Raw genomic sequence first — 22,746 nt, 5'->3', positions numbered from 1 at the left:
GGCTATGATCGACGAAAATGACCGATCGTCGCCTACATCAATCAGGTCACGCATTATAGTCCTTCTAGACGGATCGACTCGTATCATCTTACCGCGTCTGCCAGGGTTCTGCGACATTGCCCCACCATCTTACACATGTAGGAACTATGCAGCATCCGCCGATCTTGAAACCTTGTGCGTCCATCCATCTCCGCTTGATCATTGCCAGCTGAGCGTTTCTGGGGTGTTGTCGCATATATGCCAGGTTACCTAGACCCCCACCCGTCGAGTTGCGCCTTGCTTGGGCCGGGGAAACGACACGACAATGCTTGAATTCGCGTGGGGGTAATGGTATGATACACTCTGCTTTGTATCATCCCTCGTCTTTTCGACGTACCAGGTGGCTCGATGATATCCAGCTCTGTGTCGTGAAATTGCTCACACAGCGACCTCAACATCGTGTTGGCATTCATTGAAATGGCGGTGTACTGCCAAGTAGTCTATACCGTCCAGTTTGACGCAATTCGCGACACACACGAATAGTCATGAGCCATGGCAGCGCATCGGTGAAGCTGGATGGCAATGGAATGCGTGCTTAGTAGCTCTTCTACCGGTCTAAGATTTTAGTCCATATTCCCGTTCCGAACTGGCTCATTTGGAGAGAATGGGTTGCAGGTGTTCGTACGACCACCTGTGCTTGGCCCCAACGACAGTTATTTGCCATTTGATTGGTGCCCCAGAATAGTAGTTGTTGCTTCGTATATATAGCCGTGGAACGTCGGTCGACGTTGTCGTTGCCCGACTGGCTCAGTCGACATGACCGAACGTTTGACCGCTGCTTTTCCAGCCCCACCAGCCTCACGCAATATATTTGTCTTACAAGAGTGTATGCTTGGAGCCGCCAGTCTGACTGATGCACAAAATACCATGAAACCAAGCTCAAGGAAGAGAAACGGTGGCCACCGGTGGAGTTGGCTCCGTCGGTCACACGATCAATGCATCATGCACCGATAAAGTGCGCCGAGAATCCTGGAGGTATGGCGCTAAGTGAACCAAAGTCTAGATCCGATGTCAGCCGCAACGAGAGGTCTGGATGATCTGCCGGGTGAATGGGACGGCGGTAAGATTATACTTCGCATCCCTGCGTAATCTGGTTGCCTCGCCTGCCGCCACGTTGTCTCAGCTCGTACAAAGGCGACGGAACCCACCCCTCGACAGCAGGTGATCTATAACGCGCCGCGCGCTCGAGGGCCTTCAGGTCGGCACATGCTCTCTGGGTGTACTCCGGCGGATAGGGTCTACACCGGTTTGTACCTTGTGATAGGGGACCTTTCATCATAGCATGACAGAAACATGGCTGTGGCATCTACCACAAGTGACTCCAATGGTTGAGCCTGAAACGTGCTTGAAACTTGCATGGAGAACAACGGCAGTATTGACATCGGTCTCTATTATTTGGACATGGTGGCACTAGCTTGTTGAGTTGAACCATCGTTGGACTGCAGGTTGAAATCAATCCAGGCGTATTCCATAGCACTAAGCATTGGCTCGGAGTTGAGCCGAGCACTAATACGTGACTGATGGTTGAAAGAGATCCCTTCCACTCCCCGTATCACTGCTGTAGATGAACATTGTCAGCCTTCAACTTGGTCCCGGAAAGAATAACTGCCAATGCCATTTGCAACTTGCCAGCTTGCAGCTACCACACTGTCGGCACTGCAGTGACTTAACTCCGGAAAAAAGCATTGTCGATGGAATCCACTACCTACCAGTTCATGACCATCACTCGCCTCCGCATGATCCAAAATAGTCCCAATATCAAGAAACTCAAAAGGGCCAAGTTCCCAACTGAGCCCATCTTCCTTCTTATTCGGGGTCCGCACCGCCGTGCAAGTCATGTAATCCTGCCCGAGCGAGCGCAGGCAAATGTTAGCATCATCGACCTTCGCCCCTTTGAACAAAACCTCATGCGTTGTGATAGTCTCCCCCTCGTCCCCGCCCCCTTGCTTGAACACAGCCGCCGGCTTCGGTGCTTTGAACCGTTTGAACTCCAAATCCTTCAGCCACTCCGCCAGGAGGGCCTCGCCCGTCATCTTGACGTAAGCTTCCCTCAGACACCAGAGCGTGTAGAAGCTCCTGAGCTTGAAACCCACAATGTCTTCCTCCGTGCGGAGGGGAGGTACCCCCGGATGCGAAGTAAGTAAATCATTCTTCAGGTACCCCGCCTCGGACCGCCCAAACACATCAGAATGCATATCGACAAAGCAAGACCACCCCTCTTCCTTGACCACCTTGTGATCCCGATCCCGCCGCTCACTCACACAGACCACATCGACGCCGGCGTCGACCTGCCCCACATCATATCCAGCAACGGCGACGAGGGCCACGATGCCGGCCTGGTGGCTTACGTTGAACTGAATGGGCTGTTTCCCCGAGGCGGGATCCACGTAGATAGGTTTCTTGTTTGCATCGCGCGTCAGTGTGGTTTCTGACCAGGGGACACCGGCGTATTTGCTGATGACGAAGTGTTTAAGCAGGTGCGAGGCAAGCGCCATTTTGGCGTCTCGAACGAAGTAGTATTTAAGCACGCCGGCCTTTTCCTCCGGTGTGAGGAGTGCGAGAGCACGAGGTGCCTATTTGGTCGAGGTTAGCTGCGATGGTCTGGTCGGGGTTGACTGGGTCACATCATCATGCTTACGGCATCCTGGAGCTGTGTCGTTTTGGTCGCCTCAAGCCAAAGGCCTCGTGTGTCTACAAGCCATTGAATAATTGTCAATCCGGATGAGGCCATGCTGCCTATGAGATGAGATGTTCCTTTGAGTAGGGAGATTATCGAGATGGGTAGCAGAGCCGCGATCTCAGTTCGACGAGGTAATAATATGTAAGACGGCGGTTGTTCAAGTGAGCGCCAAGTTCATCAGCCCCGGGGTGACTGACACTAGGTAACATCGTTAACAAAAGTGGGTCCACTGCACCGCTACCTATTTTGGTCTCTATACTTCCAACGTCGTCCACAGCGGCTTGTTATGTAACAGAGGACTAGTGGCACACAGTCCACTGGCGGAGCCCTAGTTACTCCGTAACAATGTACACTAGTTAGATAGGTAACATTCTACCGTTACACCTGACGTAGGTTAACTTAGCTCAATCAACATCACAATCCTCCATGATTATGCACATGACTAAATCGTACAAAGCCTCCAGTGTGTATTCCAAAGTTAATTCAAAATCATCGGAAAACTTGAATCACATGACAATGTAAAGCCATTACTAAGTGTTCCAGGGGGTTTATTGTAACTTCTTGGGCTACTATCCTTCACCCGTCAGATATCTACTGGTGTCCTGGTACACACCTCTCTGCTCTGGAGACTTTTGGCGTCCTCGAGGAAAAGCAATAGCCACCTCGCATAGATAGTCAATGCGAACCAGTTATTTCTATCATGATCTCAGTTCCAGTTTCTTTCATTGCCCAGAAAATTCCCACAATGACCAAATTTCAAACCCGACCTCGTTCCGAACAAAACTCGTTCGCTGGTGATATCAAACAATGGTCATACACCCTTCACGGATGCTACCTACTATTTCAGGAGAGTGATGACAAAACTTACTCCAGTGTGCAGCGTTAACGTTTCCGAACCACTATTCGTTTCCCCGATGATCGTGGTCTTTCGCATCCTGGGAGAGTTAGCCATGGAAGTGTTAAAGGACTGCGGGGCTCGTGATGGAGCTCATGTCGACATTGTAAACCTCGTCTCCCGAGCTTGACTAGGGTTGAGGCGCTCGCTGGATATTAGTGCGTCGAGTTCCTCTTCGATTAGGCTGGCTCACATGTGATTTCCATGAGTTTTCCGCTGTTTTCGGTGTCTTCGTCTTTGACTTCGTCCACATTCATGGACTCACGGGTCATTTTGTTGTCTGATTCACCGTCTGAGGTTTAGAGAGGGGGCGGTATAGTTCTTGGTATCTCAGAGGATTTTCGCCTCTGGAAAGAGTATGCTAAGCGACTGCATGCGTAAACCTCTGTTCATGCGTGATCTTGTCTCTTGTCGAATTTTTCGTAGTGTGTTAGTTGATTCGACTATAAAACGTCAACTGCATGGGTTAAAATACATGATATCTGTGTGATAATTGACTTCGAGTTCAATTTGAAGTCGACTTTCGACAAGTGTGGTTTGTTGTTCGAGCTGGCGTTGAGGATCCAAAGAGTCTCTAGCCGTTGATTTATAAGAGTGACAAACAATGGTCAGTTTATGGTAGGTTATATTGGGGAACGATTTCAGAAGATTATGACACTTCTTTGGTGTCTTTTTTGTTTTTGTTTTTTTATGTGTCTGGGATTTGTTCCTGGGGAAGACGTATAGAAGTGAGCGAGTATGAGGAGATAACTTACACACCTAGAACCGGGTGAGAAATTTCATTCTCTAGTACTCAATTAAGCTTTGTTTCTGCCACTATAATTTGCCCGCTCCAATCCACTTAGCTAGTTATAGGCCAACGGATATACACATTAAAATTTGACTGGTCATAACCATGCAGTTCAGACAAGCAGAGTGCGGTACACACCAGCTACACTGTGAAGACTTCGTTATGAAATACGGCTCAGTGTTGTTCAAACACGTATGTACTGAGTAAATTGGCATATCGTGCTTCGCATCCTCCTGAGGACCCCAATGGTGACTCAACACTGAGCATTTAAAGGTTTATCATTGTTCTGGTAATTCCCAGGGAAGAAGTACAGGCAGATTACGAATCAGCTGAAGTTACACGAGGACATTTTTCGAGTTAGGTTGTGCTCAACCTCGAAATATTGCAGAGTGACAAGGTGGCTGGCTACATGGGTGTTGGTGCTCGACTATTCACGCAAATTTCCCCAGCAACTGCAACATGAAAACAGCTGAACAACTATTTCTGGTCGCATTTCTCCATTCTGCACACCATCCTATCTGGTATATTTGATTCACTGTCAATGCTTATCTTTGCAATGTTACGTTGGTAAGAGCGAGCTGGAAGTAATGCTGGATTTCCTCTTTTTCAACATAGAATACTCAAGTACCTCATCCCTCGCAACCATGTCTGCAGCTCTACTCACCCCTAACTTCAGTAGCAAGCGAAGCGGGAGCCTCGACAGTGAATGCGAAAACGTACTTGTCGACTCTCTTTTTGGCGACGACCGACTTCTGTTCCTCCTTTGTAGGCTCAGTGTCCTTTTCTCCCTCGTCGTCCGTCTCTTTCTTCGGGGTGAAGCTGAGCTCTTTCACGACCTTGCCATTCGCATCAACATCTACCACCACATCCGTCTTGTCCAAGCTTCCGTCCTCCGTGAAAGTCCACATCTCATGCAGCTCACCGCGCCAAAAAGCCGTCAGCCAGACTGAGAAAACGACACCCGGGACGAGATACAGGAGAGCAGGCTGGGCGTGCTTAAAGACGAAGAGCACTGTAAGCGTTGCCAGCATGGCAAGGAAGTATCCAACCATGGCGGCATGGAAATATGTCTTCCGAAATGCAGAGGCTTTCAATGCGGGCGTAGCATCTGGCGACAGCATGTTAATAAAACGAGTGGCCCAGAATCGATTGCCCCATTGCCCTTGAGGGTTCACATATTCCGGCTTAACAACCATTCGTCTCGTCTCTTTACACGTGACGAGTTCGCCGGATAGTTCTTCATCTGACTTGAGGTCGACCTCAACGAACTTACGTTGACGGTAATAATGCATGAAGTTGTCGAAACGGAGGCATATCGCAATGAACATGCCAGGGATGACGATGTCTCCGAGACCGAGCATGCTGGATTTCTTCTCGCTCTGGAAAACCAACTTGATCGGGACCTCAAGCTTAGTTGCTACCGTGACCATATATGGGCTGCATACATATTGTCAGGAAAGAGTCATTAACACCAGATCAACACAAGAGGCTACTCACGTGTAGAAAACCATGTAGATATCGTAGAAGAAGAGTGCAAAGAGCACCGCGCTGCCAGTGGTGAAAGTGGTTGGGGACATCATGATAATGCCAGTGTAGGAGAAGGCGTAGCCCATGATGTTCGAAATTATATTGGACTTGGCCGTGTAGTTGATCATGTTGGCACCAACAGCCAGAAAAATGGCGACGATGTCGTTCAATCTTACGCGGAACCGCTCCTTGGCGACGCCGTGAAGCATGAAGCGGACCGTCCACCGCTCCTGGAGTAGATGTCGCAGCTGCCACAGCGAACGGCGATTAATGTCGGGGAGTAAGCGCTGAGCCCACAACGGTCCTGCGAAGGGCGAGTTCCTCGTTTCGTCGAAGATGTGCTCCCCCGACTCGGAAATTCGGTACTGGCATTTTTTTGACGTATCAAAGTGATATAGTGTTCCATCCGATGCTCTCCAGATGTCAGGAAATACCAGACCAGTCAAGAAGTGCAAACTATCTGCGAACAGCTTGCCCATGCTGGCCAAAGACATGAATGAGAAATAGACCCCAAGTATCTTGTTAAGGATTGCAGGGTCTTCGAGCCACTTGATCAAGTAGTAGAGGCCAACAAGGACGGTACCGGCCAACAATGGGAACACAATCGCATCCGATAGCTCGAGCCCCTGAACGTATTGATCATCGGCTTCATCGTCATCATCCTCTGCATCCTCCTTGGTGCTGGTCTTGCGCTTCTTCCGGGGACTCGCACTAGGGGGTCTTCGAAGAGCGGCAAAGGAGCCCAGGTAGATGCAAGCCATGGCGGCGAAGACAAGGCGCGATTGGAGTATCAGTAAAGCCCTGTTATTCCAGAGAGACGAGATAGCGCCGGACATAGTGAGGTTGCCCTGGACATTCGCCCCTTCAGCTGGAACATCCACCGTCGTCAAATTTTCCGTAGAGTTGTCCATAGTTGTTGCGATATTATGCTCAGTGTTTTGATGTAGATGTCGGAACTTGGGCGTAGGCGGTAGTTCTAGGAGCAGTATTTGTATTTGTGACCGCGAGGCGCGAGGGAGAATGAAGCTTGGTATAAGCGGCCCTTCCAATGATTAAAAGCTCAGAATGCGTAGGTGAAAACGTGGCCAAGATAGCCCTCAGATCAAAACAGTCAGCTGGAAAACACTGAAGTTGATTGCTGATATTGCAACGCCTGATTAGCAACTTGGTGTCAATCAAGGAGGAAACCACAGCGGAGGAGGAAACAAAACAAGTATCGCTGCCTTAGATTAAACCTGTGCTTGTGACTGCTAGGTCAAAGTCGTAGAGTCATGAGAATGATGGTTTCTGAGAAGGCGTCGCTCCATCTGTCCACGAGCATGAATCAACTAGAAATTACCATATTTCCGTCTTTAATTTGACGACTTCAAAAATGAACTGCAAAAATATTGTATGAAGCAGCGATTCAGTTTCATTATGTGTCTTCAACATTGAACCAGAAGTAGGCCGCTGCAGCCTTGCAGCTGGGATAGCTACGCTTGTGGCTAGTGGCTGATCTACAAGCCGCTTGCCGGGGTTTGGAATACCGCAGCGTTCGCAGCCTTGCGACAGACAATGCAACACTCAGACCTCAGCCAGAAAATGTTCACCAACTGATCACCTCGAACACAAATCTCTAGTTTAGCGCAACAACCCAATCCTTCTTTCCATCCCAGACAAAATGACCGCCCCAAATGTCGTCCTCGAAACCACCATGGGCGCCATAACCCTCGAACTCTACCCAGACCACGCGCCGCGCACCTGCCAAAACTTCCTCGAGCTCACCAAGCGATCTTACTACGACAACATCGTGATCCACCGCATCATCCCGAACTTCATGATCCAAACTGGTGACCCGACGGGCACCGGCCGCGGCGGGAGCAGCATCTATGGCGACAAGTTTGAGGACGAGATCCACGCGGGCTTGCGACATACGGGCGCGGGGGTGTTGAGTATGGCCAACGCGGGGCCGAATACCAACGGTAGCCAGTTTTTTATTACCCTTGCACCGACACCATGGCTCGATGGGAAACATACTATTTTTGGGCGTGTTCAGAGCGGGTTGGGGGCTGTGAAGAGGATGGGGCTTGTGAGGACGGGTGTTGAGGACCGGCCGGTGGAGGAGGTGAAGATTCTGAAGGCGAGGGTCGTGGAGGAAGGCGGTCATGGGTATTGAGAGGGGAGGATATGAGTCTTGTTAGAATTCCGACGGAAAACTACCGCATATCGCCAACGTCTGCCTTGGATGCCGGCTGGCACATCCAGCTTGGAGGAGCTAGACACCGAGGCATCCTAGGGCATGACAACTACCCAAACAGGGCTTCGTCATGCCAAAATAGGCACCCAGCTTCGTTGACTTCCCTAAAGGAAGTGCACCCTGGCTACACCAGCTACGCGGAGCAGCTGTCGTCGGTCAAGGCAAGCTTGTCGAGCTCCGTCAGTGACATGGCCAGCTGCGTATACACCTCGCTGTCACCCTCTAGCTTTCTGGATGCGCAGTACGCGGACATGCTCCCTCGCATGCCTTCTCCAAAGGTATCTAGCTACTTACGATACAGTAACAGATGTCGAACGATGCGGAATGGATGATGCAGTCGTGCGAAGAAATTGGTAGTTGACATATTTAGACCCGAGGCTGGTCTGATTTATATCTATTTCTGGACTGCAGCTGATGGAAAGTTCATCATTATACGGGTTGGCTCCGTCCGGATTAAATGTCAATCCCTAAGCGGTGGTAATTAGACAAGACAGATAACTGCCGCAAACAACAAAACAAGTCCCCAAAATCAGACATCATCATATTGTTCTGAAGCACACGGCAAGATTCTACGCTATACGTGTGCGAGGTACGCCTCAGAAGTAGTCCACCTGAACCCATGTCGGGTTGTCCGCCTAACGCCGGTGTACCTGATGATGCAAAGTATGCCCAACCACATGATGGCAAAATGAAGCCTCCCTTAACCCCTTTTCCATGCAAGGCGTGGCATTATACAGAGTTAATAGTCAAGTTTCAAGGTGGCTTTTGATCTTTGACCATACCGTCCCTTGAATCCGCATCATGGCCCGGGTTTGGTACCACAGGCGAGGAGAACACACATATTATACAATCGGCGGCGAACTTAGCGTGCCCGAACTTTCACTACCCGCATCGTCACCGCCGCCTCCTCCTCCGCCGCTGCCGTTGGCCTTGCCGTTCTTGGATGCCGGGGACGTGAGCAGTGGCTTCGGGACACCCAGCTTGAGCTTTTTAGCAGGACTGGCTGTCTTTGTGATCTTCTTTTTAGGTGCGACCTCGACCGTCGAGCCCTCGGCATCATCGTCGACCTTTTGCTCGACACTCAACAAAGAGCTCGTCTTGACCTTCTCCTTCTTAGGCCCGCTACTCTTGGTCTTCAAGATCACTTTCTTAGTCGAATTCGCAGCCGTCGGCTTGAGCTTCTTCTTCTTCGGGGCTTCGTTTTCGGAGTCCTCGTCCTCGTCCATTTCATCTCCATCGCGTTTCTTGGGACTATTCGCTCTCGATCCTGGGTGGGGTGTTCCCTTCTGGCTGTTTGGAGGGGTGCCGTCACCTTGGCTGCCGTTGTGTCCATTGCTGCTGCCGTTGCTAATCTTTTGTGCCGCGGCACGGCTGGCGTTGCGGCCACTGTTCCCAATACACGAGCCCATATGATTGTTCAGGCGCGTGACGAGAATGCAGCGCTTGCACTTGCTGCAGGTGGCAGAGGGGAACGAGAGCACATGGGGCGGTCGGGACGCAGCGCCACCTTTGCCATCTTCGGGCGTGGGCGTCGCGCCTGGAGTGTCTTGAGGTGTTTCGAGCTTCTTTTCCATGTCCTTTTTCTTCTTGCCTCTGCCCGGTCCTTGTTGTACCCATGTCTGTCCATAGATGTCATGACCAGGTTTGTTGATGTACGGGTACTTCTTGCAGTAAATTATGCTGGGGTCTTGTTTTCGTGCTCCCTTGCCGTCGGTAGGATACAGTAGACGAGGCAGGTGGCATCGCGGGCAGACTATGTCTTTCGTGGTAAGGAGCGGGTTTCCTTTCAGTGTCACCTTGCCATCGTCGTATAATGCAGCATCCGTCTCAACTTTGACGTCAGGTCTGGAGTCTGTCAAGGACGAGTCTGAGGTATCGGAAGCCAGCTTCTCGACACGGATGGCGGCAGTCGCCGCACGGGCAATCTTCTCGTCGCGGTGCACCTTGATCAACAAGTCGTGGACAATGTTGTATAATAAGTCGTCGAGCACGGCGTGTGCCTGGCGAATCATTCCGTGGTTAGCAGCCTTGTCTATCAGCCTCGTTATGTGTATAGGTTGTCGTTTGCCGTGGTTTGGCGATGGTTGCATGGTACGTATAATGTGTAATACATGAGAGTGAGATTGCTTACAAGCTTGTCCATGGGATTCTTATCGTCGGAAGCCTTGATGACGCCAGCCTTGCCTGTATTCGACGCCATGATGGAGTTTGTTGCAAAACTCTGAATGAACCGGTGACTTGGGGGCGATGTCAGTAACCGGCGCAGGAGAGTGAGTGTTCCAATCGCTTGGTGATGGGAACCTCCAGCTTAGATCCGAGCCTCTCCCGGGAGGCTGAGGTTTTGGTGCGTAATGGTGCTGCCAAAACGATGTTGTCGGACAATGAGAGATTGACCTGTACTTTTTCCCGAAAGGAGTGACGAAATTCAGGTTGTGGTATTCCCCAAGCTGACAAGCTCCAGTTGTCGTGTGGTACGTAGGAGGAGTTCACTAATACCAGGCGGTTGGACCACACGCGACATTCAAATGTCAGCCTTCACCAAGGGTCTGTCAAACGATGAAGGCACCGCTCCGAAGATGGCCATGAATGTATAGTTGCCCTTGACGTGACCGGACGGCGATGATGTAGTGAACTTGGTAAAAGGAGAAACCTGTGGCGGCCTGATCAACGATCACCGGCTTATGGCCAATCAATCAGAAACTCAACTTTGGAATGAAAGCAAGCCTCAGCCTTCCAATTTTTGGACTTGCGAAATGCAAATGTCAGAATAATGCCAGCTCCGCAATCGACTTTTAAATCCTTAGTTGGGCGAGGAGCGAACCAATCGCCACGGGCTATCAATCCATCTAACGCAATTCAGTGGATGCACTTAAGTAAACGCGTACATAGTACCTGAGTTAGGGGCAATTAGGGGGTCGCGATGGTGGTAACGGAGGGCCCCGGGGGTGCAGTCTCTTAGCTGGGAGAGGGCCTGACACCTCCCGAGGTCGCTTGATTCATCCCTGTTCTTTCAATTAGACCTAATCCGGAAGCATCCATCCTTGAAATCATATGAAGCAGAAACAAGGAAGTCTGGCAATTGAGAAGTCGCGACGACGGGACGACCCCACGCGTATTTGCCCAAAGTCCGACGCGGCAGCTCTGTCACTAGTTAAGAATACCACATATCTGTAACAAACTTCCCTATCCCTTCCCTGCATCCATTGTTGACTAGGGATCATCATTTGGGAGCAAAAGCCTCCCGTCATTGATCTTTCTCTCGTTGGCTTTATTCTATACAGTTTCTGCCACCAACCATGTCACTCCCTTCGCAATCGCAAGGCCGGAACCAGGCTTCTATCCGGTCCTTCTTCCAGCCGAAGCAGCCCACGTATGCTGCCCCTCCATCGGCGCCGCGTCCTCAAGCCCAAGTACATCAACAACAATTCCAAACGCCGCCACCAGCAGCTCCTCCACTGCCGCGCCAAACCACGACCGCAAACGATCCGGCAGTCACGAAAACCCCCATCGCCGTGCCTTTACAGAAACCGACTCACCACCCCAACATAACCATCTCGCCCATCCTCCCCTCTCATGTCCCGTCCTTGCGCCGCATAGTCTCCCGCCTCCTGCCGGTCCGCTACCCAGACTCTTTCTACGCCGCGCTCTCAGACCCCTCCTCCTCAGGCGCCTTCTCGCGCGTGCTCCTCTGGACCGACAGTCCCATTCACTGTGATGACTCCGACACCGCCCCCTCGACCTCTCCCCGCCGGCCACCCAAGCCCACCGTAATAGGCGGGATCATCTGCCGCCCCGAGCGTTCCTACCAACCACGCCCGCAGTCTGCGCGCGACATCATCTCAGATGCGCTGTACATCCAGAGCCTGGTGCTAAACGAGCCGTACCGGCGTCTGGGCTTAGCGCGCGCTCTGCTGGACGAGATATGCGAGCTGGCGCGGCGCGACGAGAAGTGGCACTGCCGGACCGTGTGCGCCCACGTGTGGATCGACAATGTCGAAGGGATGAAGTGGTACACGGCGCGGGGGTTTGACAAGGTGCAACCCGTCGTGGCCGAGTACTACAGGCAGCTGATGCCGAACGACGCCTGGATTGTGCGGCGCGACATCAAGCTGAGCAACGGAGGGGTGCTGGATGCGCTGGAGCAGCAGGCGAGTCGTACACCGGCGCTGGTGGGAATTACGGATGTCGCGTCTCCTCCTCTGCCGTCAGCAACAGCAGCAGCAGGTCCACCGCGGAATGTTCCTAGTGCTAGTGTAAACCCAAGTTCGAGACCATCACCGAGTCCATCGCCGCGGTTGGGTCTCTCCTACCAAAACACGCGGCCGGAGACGGAGTGGAACGATTTGCCCGCCGAGATGTCGCGAAATCTGACAGTACCGGGAAGCGGCGCTAGTTCCGGTGCTAGTTCACGAAGTAGCTCGGTCATGCGGAAGAAAAGGGATCGTTCGTATCCAGCCGCTGCTTTTGGGAGCTAGTGGCGGATTTCAGGCATGGAAAATAGAGTCACGAGTAAGAACAAAATATCGATTGGATGTATGGAGCGTTTGCAGATTAGGGGAAACCATGGTGGAATTTGGCAGGGAAAGGGGACTATATCGGTAAAAGCACACCGAATGCCACCTGGGCCGGATACAAAAGAGGACAAACGTAGAGCATCGGTTCCCCGTTGTATCAGTTGGCCAGTATCAAAGTAGGCATAGCTCATAGACAGCCTTGGAAGTCACAGGCAATACAAAGATCAAATCAGGGTCTTGCAACCTCTTATTTTGGGGATTATACCGTGTATTCACTAGTGAAAACCTGTATGTAATTCAACTTTAAACAAACAATTGTGCAGTGCCCTCCAAAATCTGCCCACCCCTATAAACGCCGCGCCAATTGTTGCTAGCAAGCGGCTCATGATCTCGTCAAAAGTCGTTGCGGCAACCAATATGCATCATGATAAAGACTTTTCATGGTTCAAGTACGTGGGGTCCAACGGAATGGGTTCTCCTAGACCACAGTCGTCGAGCTCCCCGTCTCGGGAATGGCGGCCATCACCTTCTGCGTGATATCGTTCTTGATGGCACTCAGGTTATGACCAACGGTGTTGTGCTTCTCCATGCCTGCGGCAACAAGAGCGATGAGGGCGGCACCAACCCCGCTGCCATCCTTGGCGATGCCAATACGGATTCTCTTTGTACCCTCGGATCCGATACCCTTGATCGCCGAAAGAGCTTCGTGAATCATGTCGCGGAAGTAGGGGTAGTGCTCAACCAAACTGCCATCAACACCAATGTCAATGGGCTCGTCGGTGCCGTCACTCAGCAGTCCGCTTTGCAGGACGATGGCACCAATTGCAACAGCAGAGAGCCTAGCAGCACGGCGGCCAACGGCGTATGCAACATTCTTGAATGCCTGAGCATCCTCACTAGAGGCCGCATAAATATGCAACTGACTCTCCAACTGCTGTCGCAAAGTGGAGAATTCGGGGGTATTATCAGCCGCAGCGATCGACATGATGGAGCTGTCGAGGCCCCACTGCCTCATAATGGTCGAGTCGCCCCCAATGGTGGTTGTCGACTGCCAATCGTTGAAGCTCGAGTTCTCGTCGCGGAACAGCGAGATATTGGGGTTCTTCAGCATATCAACAATGACAAGGCGCACAATCTCGCCAAGGAACATGCCAGATACCCGCTTTTCGAACATCTGGATTCCAGGGTTTACACTCATCTTGTCTAGTTCAATGTCGTAAGAAGTGTTGGGCAGCACGTTCAGTTGGTTGTCGAAGGAGCCCCATTCGGTGTTGATGACCATGTTGCCAGTCGACTTGTCATACTGTCCTTCGACGGGCTTGAGGATATTAGTGACCTTCTCAACATATGCACCGTTGGTGCCAGTGCCGAAGATAGCACCCAGCAGCGTGCTGGTGTTGCCCGGTGACGTGTAAGAACGGGCCATCAGGGTACCGACAGTGTCGTTCACCAGAGCTGCCACCTTGACTGGAAGGTGGAGCTTTTCAATCTCATCTTGCAAAAGCGCGCACACATCCTTTCCGATGGCGTCAGGAATATCAAACCCCTTGGTCCATCTGATCAATGTGCCCTTGTTAATGCCAAATTGTTGCACTGGAAAGCTGAAGGTGAACCCCAGCCGGAAGAGGTGTTCATCCGCAAAGCCATCTGGAGTGCTTATTGTTTGTCGTCGTTGAGTGTGCGCCTCAAAGTGCTCCTCATGGTGAGTCTTGAGGAACAACTCGATCTGCTTTGCCAAGAAAGCGAAGAGTTCTTGGGCAGTCTTTGCTGTCATCAGCTCTTTGGGGATAGCAACCTTGCTGTAGGTGAGGTTGAAGGTCGTGTCGCCATTAAGATGAATGGAGCAGACGCGGAAGTTGGTGCCCCCAAGATCGACCGCCAAATACAGCCCCTGCGCACAGTTGTCAGTAAGGAGCAGGCGCAGTTGATACCCATAAAGCTCACCTTTTCAGTGCCGTTAGGTACTCCTGTAACGTAGGTGGGGATCTGGCTCATGCTCGTGCCATCTTTCTGCAATCCTTCGTCTGAAGTATAGCTCGGTCAGTGCATGGCTTCGGCGTCGCAGTGTTGCAGCGAGACGTACTCATCTGGCGCAGAAATTCCTGGACGCCCGTGTTCACATCTTCGTCGGTGTACTCGAACTGCGCGGTGATGCGCTTCGTCTCTTGGGCGAGGGCCATGGTGTGGGCGCGGGACACGGGCGGGGCGGTAGGGAAAGGCTGGGGGCTTTCGCAAACAGGCTCGTGCGTCACTACGGCCGGAGGAGAGCAAGCAGTGCGCGAGAAAGGGTGAGATGTAAATATGCGCGAGTATTGGATTTTCGCGTCTGTGAGGAACAGCTGGGCGATCTTATTATGGAGGGGTCAGCGCCAGATTGTGACATGGAAACATTATTGGATGTGGGGCTGCATTTAATGCTGGATGAGGGAAAAACTACTCGTGCATATGCATATGCTAGTAGACAAACTTACCAAGACCAGGATCAAGAAAGCCAAGGAGAAGAGATGGATGAAGTTGAGAGAGCCCCGTGTTGCGACAGATCGGGCCTTTTCGTTGGAAGCAATATCGGAAGCGTTAGTGTCAGTGTCAGCGTCAGCTCGGCGAGGAGCAGAGCGCCGAAAGGCGCTTTTATAATCCTGGAGCAACAGTTTGACGGATTGGCGGGGAGGCTCGCGGAGAAGTTTATTAGTGGGGGATACTGGACTCGGGGACTGAGCTCGTGGAGCTGCAACGCCTGGGACCAATCGTCAATATTGCGGTTGGAGTTCTCTGTGGACAAACGGCCCGTCCTGCTGCAACGATCTCGCTGGCCGTTGGATGGTCTGCGGAGCTGCAATGAGGTCATTAGATCCACACCTGTGGAAAAATCGTGTCGGCCAGACTCCGGAGGACCTGCGTGATGTGATTATCTGCCGACTAGACATGCAAACCGGCCAGAACGTCGAATGATGTGAAGTGCTCCGAGAAAAATTAGATCCGGCCGCACGAGGACGGGTTGCACTTTTGCTGGAGAATCCCAGCACCCCGTGGTATTGAGTGTGTCCTCCGGGACTTGGGTCCAAGGAGCGACGTGGAGGTATTCTGGGGATTTGGCCAGGACCAAGTGCCTGTTTCCAGCAGCCAGGAACAGAGCACCACCAGCAGCGAGTGTATCTCTACCCAGCGATGCGGCTCAGAAAAAAAGCAGAACCAGGTTACTGAAAGTATCACTGGATAGCTCGTACCTTGGAGGTGGGCAACGTAGGGTTTCCCGCTCGGCTGGCTGGCGTGGGACTTTGTCAGTCTCGTGATATTTGTAACTGGGTACTTCTAGCTGACGTCGGGCGATATCGCGTACGAGGAGAGCACACGATGGGGGGGTCGACGAGGATGGAAGCGCGGTCCGGAAGGGCGGCAGCCTCGGGACAGATTAGGGGTGGTCTCAATTAACTGTATGAAGTCGCGGCCAAGTGTTTCCTAACGAGAAATGCGACAAAAGGTCACTAACAATTGAAGAAGCACGATAGGTAGGAGGACGAGCGGCAGAAGGTCAAATCTGGAAGGAGGAAGTTCGTTGCAGTAAAAGTAGCCAGAGCCAAGAGCCACAATGGCTTGCAAGAGAGGTCCGTGACTGAGGGGTTCTTGTCAACAGATTCGAGACTGGAAGGGGTGAATCAAAGAAAATTGCAGTTTCGTCTCACTGACACCGAATGGAGGTTTTGGTGAAACCTCGGCGCAAAGCGTCACAAGTGAATGAGAGGGAAATTACGTATAATGAGCGAGCTGTCATGTATCATGCAAGATAGGAGAGCAAGCTGCCTCTTCAGCATCTCCAACACAGGTTCTTGACAGAAAAGTCGCACCAGTCCAACCGTCTAGCCCGGTGGCCGGTAACCGCATAGAAATCTCTGGATGCGGTGAGACCTTATCTGGCGGCTTGCTTGGTTGCCACTGCCGCGGGGTGAAAATGCAGTAACCAAATTTGTGAGGCTTTACCAACTTTAGTCACTTCGTAGCTTCTCTCAACGAATTGTTCTGGGGACTCGAGTCTCTAGCACAAGCCATCTGTCCAATGGCGTATTATCGAGCGCCCCAGGGTATAACAATGTATCCACCTTGTCCCACCAAGACCCGGCTGCTATCTGACCAATCTTATCAGTCGTGGATATTCCAAGATTGCCATTGCTGACTTAACGTCTCAGCTATTTCCTGTCCTCGTCGTGCAGCACGTGCAGCGAATAATACTGTTATGTAGCGCATAACGATTCTCACAGGCGTTGGTCAAGGAGCCCTTGAAATGGTACATGTTCTCAATCTCAGAGAGAGAGATGCTACCCATATGCGACGAAGGTTCCCTGAGGTCGTAAACTACAATATGAATCCTGCAATGACCCCCATTCAGGCCCCGATTCTATTCGATTGACGTTCCAGCCCAAGGCTAAGTTCCCTTTGATCACTTGGACTTGTGCACAGCCCATGCCAACCTACCTTCTCGCCCAAATCAGCATGATGCAGTCTGAGCCCCTTGATTGCCGGTGACGTCGACCACCGTTATTTGGACAAGATCAGTATCGGCCAAAGCATGCCGAGGAGGAAGCCTGGTAATAAGATGAAGATGAACACAAACGCCCCCGTGCCAGTCGTGCTCGTGAGGCCAAGCGAGATGGAAGCAGCGCATAAGATCAGCCAGCCCCAAGGTGCTGACCAAGCATAATGTCGTAGAATCAAAGATACGCGACTGCGTTGGTTCTGTTTAATATTAGCACCTAGATGAAATTTTGATGCGTAAACGTTGAAGCTGTGGCCTGCCAGTTTAAGTACTTGTAGGATCGGACATTGGTCGACCACTGATAACCAGGGACCACGACTTAGTACATGTGTATTCGTCAAGGGTGTTGCGCAACCAATATATACAACAAGGCTAATCCCGATTCGGAGGCAACCATGGCCGAGATGCCCTTCATACCGGAATGCCATTTGGTCGCCCACCTGCCATCATCCGAATATAGGCCCATGCGTGTCGGCGCATCCCAGAACGAGATCCAGTAAAGAATGCCGCACGTACGAGGAATGCATGATCTCGGTGTTGTAAACCAGATCGCCCACGACAGGCGGTCTTGGGTGTGTGGGAATCCGATTGGGAGGGAAGCCAGACTCGCCGACCATGGTATGTCGAATTTCATCTAGGAGCCGGCCGATGACAGGGCACAGTCCACCGGTACGAGGCGCCATGCTATGAGCATAGATATAAGCAGTAAGTGTTGACTAGCGAAGGAGATTTGTATTCTCACAAGGCAAGAGAAAGGGATGCTTTCATATGAGATGAAACCGGGATGTATAGTACTGCATTGGCCCGGGAGGCTTCACATAGAGTCCTGAGCTTTCGTAGACAGTTGGCTCAAGAGTTTCTCTTCCCTTCACAGGTTCCTATAAGTCCGGAGGCAACAAGAAACACCAAATCATCCAGGCTCGAGTGACCGACCGTCTGGTAGCAGCCGGAATTATCGATCGAGGAGGCGAGTATAAGGAGAAGTGTAGTTTCTACGATGTGAAACACAAGGTTATATCATATGCCATGATTACAAGTCACAAGTCACATTTCCTTTTTGAGGTCACTGGGAAGTTGGCCGGTGGATTATTATCCCAGGCCGCTGCGGAGGTCATCAAGCAGATCGGTGCTGCTTCATGTTGGCACTCCTCAGGCTGGAAGCCTGTGACTCGAGCGCTCGAGAGGGTCATACAGTGCGATATGCGCTGAGGTGCCAATACGAGCGACGGAAAGAGGTATGTATTATATAAATTCTGCAGTAGCACACTAACTGAACACGGTCTACTTCACATTGAAACAGTAGCAGTCGTCAGGCTGAATCTGTGTACTTGAGTATCCCATCAACCACCCCTCAATATCCCGTTGAATGGCAAGTATTATACCATGTAATAAGTTCTGCTTATTTAATGGAATATTATCATTAGTCTACAGGGTAAACATGCTTATTTTATAGAATAGTATGAGTTATTGACTGTTATGGAATATACACTATAATCCCAGAGAACAAGCGACGTTACCCCATGGAATGAACAACATCATCCCATGAACGTAGATTGGAAAGAGCATGGAATGGCGAGGCACAAGGATGTCAAGAGGAACTCTACGCAAAATAGCATTCGTGGATAACTACATCTTCTGCAGTTTATGACAGCTGCATTATCAAAACCTCATCCATTTGAGTCATCCATCCATCCATTTTCTAGAGAGAGACGAGTCGCATGCACTCGTACGTACGTACCTCAAGGCCTCTCCAATTATTATTTCTTCATTCCCGTCCCACAGGCTCTTGTGTTAGTTAATACTTTGCCGATATCCCTGACCACCACAGGAATGCCATCTCGGCTGTCTTTTTTTTCGAGGTATCATGTGATGGCGAAAGGAGAAATTGGAAAGGAGACGCGAACAGTAGCTGGATTTGCCCATCGCCTGCAGCTTAATCCCTCATCTGAACCGAGCTCTACAGCGACCCATGACCTCTCCTTGGCAGACGAGCTCGGCGCTGAATTCGGAGCCGTCGAGGGTAAGGTAGATGTCGAAATAGACTCGGTAGAAGGTGCCCTGGGGTGTGTCCATGCGCTCGAAGTCCTTCTCCAAGTTCTTGCGGGACAAATCCGATGTAAGGGTAACAACCTCCTTTATGCCTAGTTGTACCGTTAGTTTTGCGGATTGAAATACGAGTAACTGTCAACTTACGAGGATCCTTGGTGTACTCAGGACAGACGTCGTCATCGCAGGCATACAAGATGTCCTCGTACATGAGGGTAGCACCGGGGGCGACTTGTCTGAAGAATGATACCTTGACAGGCTCTCCAATCTTGACCTTCTGGCCTTTCTGCACGAAAATCTGCCGAGTAAACTTGCACCGGTCCTTGCCGTCGAGAGAGGGAACTCTGTAGGCTTCCGGGTGGTAACCCTCCTTGAAGGGTTGCAATGTGGCCATGAGATAATGGCGACGAGCAACACGGTGAGTAATGACTTGCTCGGTGACGCCCGAAGTGACGGCGCCTTTGACGATAGCGGCGACGGAGTCCATGGGGCGGACGACCTTGGACTGGAACTGAGGCGGAACGTGTAGCTTGATCTGCTGGAACAAGTATTCCGAAGCTCCGAATCCACCGACAACCAGGATGTTCTGCAACGTCCGGTTTTGTGCTTGGATGGCAATGATCTGGTTCCGCACAAGTTCTAGAATTCTATTGACCACTGGCTCGAAGCACTGGAGAATTTCCTCGTTAGTGAAGGTCATGTAGCCTTCCTCGATGCCAGCTTCAGGGAATTCGGCCTCGATACCAACATCAACCGCCCACTTTTGGCCGTTGTTCCGGAAATCGGCCTTGATTCTGTTCTCGAAGTCCATGATACACTTGGCATACACTCGACCAGCCGTCTTGGATCCGTCGGGCAGCTTCATCTTCCTGATCTTGGTTCGCAGGATGTTGCTGAAGTTCCGGTTGAGTGCTGTCGAGCCACACGAGTCACCCGAACCTGCTGTGCACTCTGCTACAGTGAAGGGGTTCTCGTCCTCGACTTCGTAGGCAATCAGATCGACCGTGCCTCCGCCGCAATCGACGATCAGAACAGCGTCGTGCACCTTGAGATTAAGCAGGCCAGTCTTGGAGCAGAACAGTGCCGCGGCTTCAGGTTCACTGACGAGCGTCAATCGGTTATCGTTCTCATCTCGAAGGAAGCCAGCCTGGATGGCAGCTGCTCTCGTGGCGGCTTTGCCAGCGTCATTCCAAATAGCTGGCACCGTCAGGTAGTATCGGATATTGCGCTCCTCTCTGTTAAAAACCTCGCCCAGCGTCTTCTGCAGCGCCGATCTCATGGCTTGCCGAAGCTTGAAAAGGTAATCGGCAGCGACATCAATCTCGGACTTGCCGGGGGGCAGAGGCGGCAGGTTAATTGGGTCGATGTAGGTGTTCCCCGACAACATAAGCTGGAGCTTGAACCACTCGACCTTTTGAACACCCGGCTTGGGGTAGCCTGTGGGCGCAAGCGCATCAGCAATATCCGGGCCCCATCCGACAACTTTCTGATACTGGTCATAGTAAAGTACAGTTGGAATCTGCCAGGGTTATTTCTGTCAGCATCAATTCATACAGAAGGCAACGTCTTCGCAAGGCAATGGATTCGCACCTTCTGTTTTGTGTATGAACCAGCGCCCGGCCATTCGGTGATAATGTCTTCCTTGGCCTCGTTGTTTGTTGCGAATGCGAACGCGACGCCAGAGAACGTCGTACCCTGCAAGGCAGCCGGTTAGAACAATACTTTATGAAGGATTGGGCAGTACATACAAAGTCAATTCCGACAATCAACTGAGCCTTGCTGCGACTGTTACCCTCAACTTCAGCAGCTGGTCTACCGAATTGCTGCATGACGTTGCCTGGAATTTGGGATGGAGCAGGCGGAGGGTAGCCGGTAGCGCCGGCGTATCCAGGAGGACCACCTTGCATTCCTGGAGGGGGACCGCCGCCTTGCTGCATCTGCTGCATCTGAGGAGGATATCCAGCGGGGGCGCCAGTGTTGATAGGCGGTGGTCCGCCGATCATCTGTGACGGAGGAGTGCGAGTCGGGCCAAGGCCGGTTTGCGGGCTCATGCGCCCAACCGTAGGAGGGCCTGTGTTGTAATTTGCCGTGTAGCTGGGTGGACGGGGACCAGCGCCGGGATGGTTCATCGTTGGGAGGCTTTGTTGTGACGACGATGAAGCGATGGAGGGGGCGGGACCAGTTCGGGGGAACTGTTGCGGTATTTGAGAAGGCCCTTGACCTTGGGCCTGAGGTGGTGGGGTTGCACTCGAAGGCGGGACGTCCCCTAGTGAAGGCGAACCGACACTGCTGGCAGTGGATTTACGTTTACCGAATCCGAGGCCTTTGAATCGAGAGTTCAACGAACTCATATGGACGAGTTCAAAAGGTAATAAGGGAGGGAGAAGGTGAAGGGATTTGCGGGCCGCGGGGGATTACACAGCTACCTGAGGCGGGCTGGCCTAAAAGCGAGGGTTGAAGGACAACGGATGGGGTGGGTTCCTTGTCAGATGGGGCACGCAACGCGCAGCAGCCGTGAGTCCTGAGTCTCCGACCCCAAAAGCAGATGGCTGCGGACAACGTCAAGGACAGAGGGCCAAGCACGTCTCAAGGTAAGAAAATAGAATGGTGGACACCCCTCCTTGTGGCTGGATGAGCTGACAGCGCTAAAGTGTTGGCAGTGTAAGGCTGAAGTGCGGAGTCCTACAGTACAGGGTACCTAATTAGTCAAATCTGTATGCTTGCAAGTATTTCTCAAAACGCCGTCCTTTACCTGCTTGTTCCACTGGGGCTTTACCTGGAGTACACCGAGATAAACATCTGTTCCAATGGGAGACCGGGTGGAGTACCGTTGGATAGCCGCTTGTTCCAGAGGACTTTCAAGTGAAATAGTCACGGCGTAGTCGTTGCTGGCCCACTTCCTGGTACTTACTTAGCTGCTGCGTATCGATTTGATGTTAATTACCCCAGGACGCTGCAGAGTAAGAATGGTGCAGTTCTGGGCCTCGGGAGGGAAATTGAAGTGATGGGCGCAAAATCTGCAACTTGGTATTTGGTGGTTGCTGTGCCGTAGATGTCATGTGAAATGGGTGCAATGCCGCGACAATTGACGGGTTCAATGGCTCTTTGGGCAGGTGAGGAAACTTGAGAGCCGACTGCTGATTAAGTCAGGTCTGCTCGGATTGACACCAGACTACTGCTCTAGATGTTATTGAGAAGGCCTTTCTGGACATTGGCAGTTTATCACATACATGACTGCAGGAAAGATCGAGGACGGTGTTGCAGGAATGTAGAACGCCTCGGCAGCAGCAGCTTTGGCAAGAACAAGGGACTTCCTAGGACCAGTAGAAAAATAAGAGTGCAAGCTCGCTAATGCCTGACGAAGGAACTTGTGGGACAAATTGAGAGGAATTGACGCAGGTTAGAAAGGTGATTGATTGAGTAGTTCTTGCAGCAAATATTGAGGCGGCCAAACTTGCTGGGTAGCTGCTCCAAATTGTGCCGGTCGGCGG

At 51.7% G+C, this 22,746-nt stretch overlaps 8 protein-coding genes across 8 annotated transcripts; 3 read left to right on the top strand and 5 right to left on the bottom strand.

Moving 5' to 3' along the window:
• Positions 1-1,356: 1,356 nt before the first annotated feature.
• Positions 1,357-2,875, bottom strand: BCR38DRAFT_426767 (uncharacterized protein). Its single transcript, XM_040859792.1, has 3 exons — positions 2,678-2,875; positions 1,749-2,612; positions 1,357-1,597 (listed from the first exon to the last, which is right to left on the bottom strand). Exons 1-3 carry the CDS (start codon positions 2,768-2,770, stop codon positions 1,592-1,594), a joined length of 963 nt encoding a protein of 320 aa, XP_040717969.1. The 5' UTR covers positions 2,771-2,875; the 3' UTR covers positions 1,357-1,591.
• A 2,185-nt stretch (positions 2,876-5,060) lies between these two features.
• BCR38DRAFT_456141 (signal peptide peptidase-domain-containing protein) lies at positions 5,061-6,767 on the bottom strand (the record flags this gene model as incomplete). Its single annotated transcript, XM_040861878.1, has 2 exons — positions 5,061-5,841; positions 5,902-6,767. 2 exons carry the CDS (start codon positions 6,765-6,767, stop codon positions 5,061-5,063), a joined length of 1,647 nt encoding a protein of 548 aa, XP_040717968.1.
• An 824-nt stretch (positions 6,768-7,591) lies between these two features.
• Positions 7,592-8,665, top strand: BCR38DRAFT_456139 (cyclophilin-like domain-containing protein; the record flags this gene model as incomplete). Its single annotated transcript, XM_040861877.1, has 2 exons — positions 7,592-8,079; positions 8,662-8,665. 2 exons carry the CDS (start codon positions 7,592-7,594, stop codon positions 8,663-8,665), a joined length of 492 nt encoding a protein of 163 aa, XP_040717967.1.
• A 344-nt stretch (positions 8,666-9,009) lies between these two features.
• On the bottom strand, positions 9,010-10,367 carry BCR38DRAFT_482962 (uncharacterized protein; the record flags this gene model as incomplete). The annotated part of the gene is made up of 2 exons (XM_040863564.1): positions 9,010-10,167; positions 10,299-10,367. 2 exons carry the CDS (start codon positions 10,365-10,367, stop codon positions 9,010-9,012), a joined length of 1,227 nt encoding a protein of 408 aa, XP_040717966.1.
• Positions 10,368-11,091: 724 nt separating this feature from the next.
• Positions 11,092-12,917, top strand: BCR38DRAFT_426761 (uncharacterized protein). Its single transcript, XM_040859791.1, has one exon. The coding sequence runs from the start codon at positions 11,464-11,466 to the stop codon at positions 12,640-12,642; it is 1,179 nt and encodes a 392-aa protein (XP_040717965.1). The 5' UTR covers positions 11,092-11,463; the 3' UTR covers positions 12,643-12,917.
• Positions 12,918-13,159: 242 nt separating this feature from the next.
• On the bottom strand, positions 13,160-14,861 carry BCR38DRAFT_482960 (uncharacterized protein; the record flags this gene model as incomplete). Its single annotated transcript, XM_040863563.1, has 3 exons — positions 13,160-14,572; positions 14,626-14,705; positions 14,765-14,861. The coding sequence occupies 3 exons, from the start codon at positions 14,859-14,861 to the stop codon at positions 13,160-13,162; spliced, it is 1,590 nt and encodes a 529-aa protein (XP_040717964.1).
• A 2,851-nt stretch (positions 14,862-17,712) lies between these two features.
• Positions 17,713-18,418, top strand: BCR38DRAFT_407319 (uncharacterized protein; the record flags this gene model as incomplete). Its single annotated transcript, XM_040858156.1, has 2 exons — positions 17,713-17,827; positions 18,084-18,418. 2 exons carry the CDS (start codon positions 17,713-17,715, stop codon positions 18,416-18,418), a joined length of 450 nt encoding a protein of 149 aa, XP_040717963.1.
• Positions 18,419-19,150: 732 nt separating this feature from the next.
• BCR38DRAFT_336566 (actin-like ATPase domain-containing protein) lies at positions 19,151-21,606 on the bottom strand (the record flags this gene model as incomplete). Its single annotated transcript, XM_040855465.1, has 4 exons — positions 19,151-19,350; positions 19,403-20,774; positions 20,846-20,950; positions 21,004-21,606. 4 exons carry the CDS (start codon positions 21,604-21,606, stop codon positions 19,151-19,153), a joined length of 2,280 nt encoding a protein of 759 aa, XP_040717962.1.
• Between the last annotated feature and the right edge of the window lie 1,140 nt (positions 21,607-22,746).

This window comes from Pseudomassariella vexata (genome assembly GCF_002105095.1).
Source record: "Pseudomassariella vexata strain CBS 129021 chromosome Unknown BCR38scaffold_4, whole genome shotgun sequence".
NCBI lineage: Eukaryota > Fungi > Ascomycota > Sordariomycetes > Amphisphaeriales > Pseudomassariaceae > Pseudomassariella > Pseudomassariella vexata.
Note: the sequence above shows the minus strand (reverse complement) of the source record. Positions and strands in the feature narration are given on the sequence as shown.

What these genes read in the sequence shown, in the direction of transcription:
- BCR38DRAFT_426761 (XM_040859791.1), top strand. Translation starts at nt 11,464, where the DNA reads ATGTCACTCCCTTCGCAATCGCAAGGCCGGAACCAGGCTTCTATCCGG.
- BCR38DRAFT_426767 (XM_040859792.1), bottom strand. Translation starts at nt 2,770, where the DNA reads ATGGCCTCATCCGGATTGACAATTATTCAATGGCTTGTAGACACACGA. An exon ending in CGACACAGCTCCAGGATGCC is followed by an intron (nt 2,613 to 2,677) that starts GTAAGCATGATG and finishes TCGACCAAATAG; the next exon opens with GCACCTCGTGCTCTCGCACT.